This window comes from Cynara cardunculus (genome assembly GCF_001531365.2).
Source record: "Cynara cardunculus var. scolymus isolate 2C chromosome LG 12, CcrdV1, whole genome shotgun sequence".
Lineage (NCBI taxonomy): Eukaryota > Viridiplantae > Streptophyta > Magnoliopsida > Asterales > Asteraceae > Cynara > Cynara cardunculus.
In genome coordinates this window covers 34,318,139-34,325,001 of record NC_037539.1, presented here as the reverse complement: position 1 = coordinate 34,325,001, position 6,863 = coordinate 34,318,139, and the positions used below count along the sequence as shown (strand labels likewise).

General features: G+C 37.8%; 1 protein-coding gene across 1 annotated transcript; it reads right to left on the bottom strand.

The window, feature by feature from the left end:
• Positions 1 to 3,578: 3,578 nt before the first annotated feature.
• Positions 3,579 to 6,553, bottom strand: LOC112522741 (5'-adenylylsulfate reductase 1, chloroplastic-like). The gene is made up of 5 exons (XM_025132042.1): positions 6,396 to 6,553; positions 6,140 to 6,307; positions 5,617 to 5,746; positions 4,460 to 5,258; positions 3,579 to 4,008 (listed from the first exon to the last, which is right to left on the bottom strand). The coding sequence occupies exons 1-5, from the start codon at positions 6,454 to 6,456 to the stop codon at positions 3,778 to 3,780; spliced, it is 1,389 nt and encodes a 462-aa protein (XP_024987810.1). The 5' UTR covers positions 6,457 to 6,553; the 3' UTR covers positions 3,579 to 3,777.
• Between the last annotated feature and the right edge of the window lie 310 nt (positions 6,554 to 6,863).

The following is a 6,863-nucleotide window of genomic DNA, read 5'->3' as shown; positions in this document are numbered from 1 at the left end:
TTTTTACTTTCATATAGACATTACTATTTTTCTAATAATTATATAATTATAAAAATCAAACATAAAACATAAAAAATTGAGATTTGATATATAAATAAGACGTAACATAATTTATATTACATTTTCATTTATTCTAAAATAACATTATCTGTACTACAATTAACACGTAAAAGTTGTTGGTACTTATTTATTCGATCTAAACACGGAGTAAGAATGACAACGGGCCAGGTTCGGGCCGGGTATTGGTATCCCCGTCCCCGAAACCGATAGCTAAAATTGTCCCCGTAACCGTCCCGATCCCCGTCGGGGATCTTATCGGGGATCTCCATCGGGTCCCCGCGGTTTCCCCGATCCCCGTTGGGGAACCCGTTAAGGATAAAAATTCTCTTTTTCACCGTTGGTTATAACCGAACCCGAACCCGAAACCGATATGGAAAAAATTACAATATGTTAATTTTCACAATTAAAAGTAAATTACAATGTTTTTAAAGATCTAAATTAAAAATCCCCGAATTCGTCCCCGATCCCCAGCCCGTCCCCGATAAAATGTCCCCGAACCCGGCTCGAAAGTTTCGGTTTTCACCGTCGATTTCGGTTTTTTTTGCCATCCCTAATACGGGGAGCCCATGCAGCAGCACACGGATAGCAGAAATGAAAAAAATATGGAGTAATAGTAGGGATCGGGTATCCTTCTGCCAAGTCTAGTTTCACATAATGGTTACGGTTAACGTATCCAATTGCAAAACTTACATGTTGATACCATGGTGGGAGAGTAGACTTAAGCGGTAAGTATGTTGAACAACCTGTAATGTTTATAACGTGTAAGAGCACATTATACTTTGAAGCAATCAGGACACCAATTTCAGGCATGGTCATCCAATGTTTAACTGGGGCACCTCGATCTAATTGAAAGAAGTTTAAAATATTGTAAACTATATTCCAATACTGACTTCTAAATATGTTGAGGTACTATGTCTTGTATGCGTCTAACTCTTCCATCAAGTTAAACCGAATTGTTGGCCATGCATCTTCATGAAGACCAAGGTGGAYADCTATTGCTCGAAATCCACAGTTTCCATCACCTCTCACATCATGTACCTGTCTGATGTAAGGGTGAAACATTTCAGGAAATTGATTAATATATGGATGCGCATNCCTGTCTGATGTAAGGGTGAAACATTTCAGGAAATTGATTAATATATGGATGCGCATTATAATTATTGTTGACGAAAGAACTATGTCTCGCTGGTTCATGGTAGCTTATTTCATTCAAGTCAACAAATGATGATGCATTCGAATAGCTACGTGTAAGGGGTCTTTCAGCTGTAAAAGACGAATCAACATGAGCTGTAAAAGACGGATCAACCTTAGATGTAAAAGACGGATCAACATGAGGTTTTCTGAAAAGTTTATCCTTCAACGAGGGACGTCCACGAGTAGTCTTGTTAACAACTGGTTCACGAACCCACGTTTTTGATGCATTGGTTATCTCTCTCTCTTTACACATATCTTGAATATAAACCTAGAACCTTAGATTATGGATTGAGAGATGGGGGTCTAGAGGTTGAGGATAAGCAAGAAGGACCCAGAAAAGATGCTTTGTGAACTGTGAAAAAAAGAAAAAAGAGAATGGGGTAGTCTTGATAAAATAATATGTAAATAAATAAATATAATAAAATAAATATAAAAATCTAATAATATATATATATATATATATATAATATAAGAATATATATATATATATATATATATATATATATAAAGTAATTTGTAAATAAACAAATAACATAAAAATAATAAAATAATATATATTTTTCTAATATAAATATATAAAATAAAACAAAATTAATAAAAATGATTATTGAGGTGATGTTTATGAAAAAAATTGATTGACACAATTTCCAATAAAATCACACACCCTTACTAAGGGGTGCCATTAGCATCCCCCTTATTTTGACTTTGAAGCTGACATCAATGAAGATGATCATATCTTCCCATTCCAGACTGAACATCAATCTACATCTGAACCTCCTACCACAGTGTCTCCAGGCGCTTCCGATACCACCAGGGCGGTATTTGATCCTACTGAAATGTTCTCTAAAAATTATGTACCGTTTGCAATACGTGCAAATGTTCCAGGATATGATCGAGCGCGGATCAGAGAACCATACATCGAGGACATCTACTTCACTATTTTCATTTGTCATAGGAAAGCTTTAAGCACTGACAGAATTCTTGGGATTCACAAGGAAACACGTGAATACCGCATGGAGTACAAGCACTTCTTGAAAGCAAAGCACCAACTTATCAGTCAAGTACGAACTAAACACTGTATTGTTTCTATCAAAAGTACTGATGCCAATAAACTTGTAAGTGTTTGGTATCTTGTATTCACTGTAACGAGACAAGATGGTCAGATTTGGACTTTTAGCGAAGCAGATTTCCCAAACATCTACCTTGAAGACTTGGAGCATCTCTATCATGAAATTCGTGATCTGACAGTCAAAAAAGATGGAGCAGTTCTTGGCTTTGAAGCGATAAAGAGATATCTGAAGAGCCACGTCAAATTATCTTTGGTTATTGATGTTCAAATGGGTTTCGAGGGCAATCAGAAGATTGTCAATCTAAAGAGACCTAATCAAGACATTGATGACATTGAAGGCTATCCTCTCTTTCTAATACTTGAAGATCCGGAGTTCGGTGTGATTTATTATGGAGCTGACAGAGGCAAGAGGTTAAGGAGATTCAGTGAGCTAAACAAGTACTCTGATGGAACAATCAAGGTTGTACGAAGAGCTCTTGAGAAGATTAAAGCTACCAATGACAAAGCGACGGAGCGTGAAAGAATGGGTCCAAGAGAAAGGTTCCTGCTGATCAGTGCTTTAAATCTCTTGGAAGAAAAATTGCAATATCGGAATGCGTTGAGAAGAATTGAGACTAACCTGGGCTTTCGAAGAACAAGATTTACTATTTCTCATGTTTGAATCCAAAGGAGAAGAATGTTGGGTTCAAAGTTGTGCTTTAATTGTTATATTCAAGCAAGTTTCTCCTAAATTTTGTAATAGTTTAGCTTTATTGCTTTCTAGTATAATAGTGTTCTTAACCTTGTAATTAGTGTAAGTTTGTCATTAGTACTAATCTTTGAAGATTTCAATACAAATCATTTGGGTTAATCTCTCTCTACATTGTTCATCTCTTTCTTCAATATTTATCTGATTTGATGATTAATTGGGAACAGATAAACGCTTACCCGGTCAGATATGATAGTCGATTTGCTAACCAAAAGAATCTGGCAATTAGTTTTGTACTAGCGATAGACTACTTAATATTTAATTCGAAAAGTTATCTTGCCGGTGATAACAGGGTAAGAGACGTTTATACACCAAATTATTTGATAACCGGAAAGGTAAGCACCCGTGAGTTTGTAAAAATCCATATACAACTATACGAGGTTAGTTAAATACCGCTTCAAAACCCACTTTGCGAAATTAGCTGAACCATGTGGTTTCGTTCATTCAGACCCCTTTTCCATTTCCTACATCTTGGGTTGTACATCAATTTATATCAATTCATTCGAAAGAAACACCAATCAAAATTTTGTATTCCATTCCAATATCATCGGAAAATAACATTCCAAACCTCCGACAGCCATCGCCATCACCCTACAACCAAAAACAACCACCACCAGCGGGACTTAGCCCACGCCCCACAACCACAGACAAACCACGTCCTTATAAATATACAAAATGGACTCCAATTGCTCAAATCATTCTTTAATCATCTTAGGGCATTAACAAAAGCCATCAAAGAGTCCACGTCTCTTTTCTCAGACGGGTACTTGATCGGCCTAGATGAATGTTTCGGGAAGAAAAGAATGGTCGGAAAGCTCCCGAGCTGCAGTTCTTGCTGCGCAAACGCCTTTTCGTCACCATCTGCCCTGAATTTTCCAACCTTCATGTCGCTCCCCGCCAACTTCTCAGCAAATTCCACATACGAAGCTTCCATGGCCTGCCATCACATAGTTGTTAGGATATGTGGAACCAATTTTAATCCCTCCTTAATATATATATATACACATATGGGCATAATCAAATGATAACCACAAAAAAGATTCAGAATAATCAAATGAAATAATCAATAATATATTTAGGAATAACCAAATGAAATAATCAATAATGTCACAAACCCGTGAAAACCAATTTAAACCATTCAATAAGTTTGATTTAAGAGATGATATGATTCATATTGTATCATATGTTCTATTCATGTATGGGTATGTGGGTGTTCATATATGAAGCGTATTTTCGTGTCTTCTTTCACACGCAAAATAGTTATGGATGTAATACATGAAGACCGGTTTTTTAGGTTCGTGACATTTGATGGTGCATGTCTAACTGATATGACATTCTTAACAATTGTATCAATGATAACAAAATCTAGCAGTTTTAAGGTCAAGTACCTGGCAGAATTGGCACCATGGTGCATAAAGAACAACCATCCAAGGATCTTTCCTATCTTCCATTTTGAGCAGATTTTCCATCCCGGGCCGGCTCAAGCTCACGATATCGTTGCTATTAAAGATGTCCGAAACACTCCCTTTAGCATGAACCTCACCATTCCCATCTCCGTTCACCGTTTCTTCCTTAATGTTTCCTTTATGTAACCCACATTCCTTTGCCTTTGCATCCTCCCACCACCATCTTCCTTCCCTCTCGTGTTGACCAGGCAACACCGCCCTGGTGCACGGCTCGCACCCAATCGAAACGTACCCATGGGCGTGCAACGAGTTGACCGGGACATCCATGGTCCGTAAGAAATTCCAAATATCATTACCAGCAACATTAGCCACAGGATTCCATTTCACTAAGCTCCCTGAACCACCATCCATCCCTTCGAAAACCGGATCCACCTGAACCACCGGAACCTCCGATCGTGTTCCCGGAGACTGGTCTTTGCGTTGACCCGTGATCCATGCACGTAACCCCTTCAATGCACGCCGCAAAGGTCGCACCTTCCTTACGCGGCAGCATTCTTGATGCCCATCTTCGTAAAATGAAAATAGGCCTTTGGTCCTGACTAAGGCCTGAACTTCCACAGAATCTGGGAACATGTACTCGATGCGAATGCCGTAGTGTTTCTCAACCGCATCAAAAAATTTGTATGTTTCTGGGTTCAATCTCCCAGTGTCCAGGCTGAATACGCGAAATGGCCGTCCCGTAAGATGAGCATACTCGATCAAAGCAACATCTTCGGCACCACTGAAAATTAAACAAATTTGTTTCAAGGAGCCATTCAGCAAAACAGTAATCAACAATAACGCTACAAAAATTGGGTTTACAGGATCAAACAATTGTGCATCATAACATACAAGTGTTGCAATAAGGTTATAGAACACTCTTAACAAGTTCTTCTGAAACACTTTGAGAACGTATAAGCTTTTCCAAAAGATATTTGGGGAGATGTCCTTGTTTTCAAATAGCTTATCAAGACACCCAAAATCATCATATAAATTATTTGAACACTTCACATAGAAATCACAATTGTTAGGTCCTATAAATCAAATTTTGTTGTAATGTGAGCATGTGTTGACGTTTTGATAGATGGCAATATGATTACCTGAAGGCTATAGCAATGTCATTGCCATATTTCTGGAGGGCTTTATCCATGATTTCAAGTGGAGAAGCATCCTCAAGATCTTTAGCCAGAGTTTCAATGTCTTCAATTTCTATTGGTTTCTCCACCACATCTGTAAATCCAACATGAAATCAACACATAAACCCTCAAATCATTCGTCTAAATCCTACAAATTCTTAATCATGAATCTAACTACTTTGCTGAGGTCAGTTACTTTCTAAATTCTAAGGTTAAATGAACTCATTTGTAACTTCAAATTCAGTGAGAATTCTAACATTCTCAAGAAAATTGAGCGAGTAGATCAGACTTTATACAACAAGTACTACAAACATATAGAATTTGGTGTCAGATCTGTAACAAGTTCACATCAAATTTGAATGTAAGAAGACACCAGTATTGACTTCAAAAGTCAAAGTTGGAAAAACGACAAATGAAGCTCATCATCAACGATTGGTATTTGGACGAAAACACCATCGATTTATCCAAAAAATGAAGAATTAATTACCAGGAGCAAAAACGGTGGCAGCAGAAGGAACAATTGTATCATTCCTCCTCGGTTCCGCATTTAAAGCCTTCACGGCACCAGATCGTTTTCGAGATAGATTCAAAGCCGCCGGTGATACCAGATGAGACCGATCCGATTGTTGAAATTTAGTTGAACTCAACTGAACCCCTACAAACACAAAAAGCAAATACACAAATTACAAATCGAAACATCAATGAAAACGAAGTAAAAAAGATACATCAAATAGAGATTTCACCTTGTTCTGTTCGAGAAGAAGAAAATGCAATCGAAGTAGAAGAAGTAAAAGCTAACGCCATTGTCAAAGCTTGAAATTCCCGGAAGCAATTTGGTCACAGATTCTAAGACTAGAGAGGAATGATTTCTGAAAAATGGGTTCTGATTGTGTGAATCTGGCGATGAAGATGATGGAGGAGGGGAGGGAGGTATAAATCCAAGAGGAGGACAATACGGACGATATATGGTGAGGGAAGGGTGTATGAGATTCATTGAACCTGGACGTAGTTTTGAAGGAGAGAGAAAAACATAAAGTGAGTGTGCCACGTGGCAAAATATAAGAGGTGGTGAGGGTCAATTTTTTTAATCTTCGCTAATCACTTCCGTCACTTGGCGAACCGAAAGGCCCCTGTGGCTTTGTCCATGATTCCACACCATATATATTTTTTGCGTGTTTAATTTCTGTTAGTTTTTAACCATTTTTCTTTTA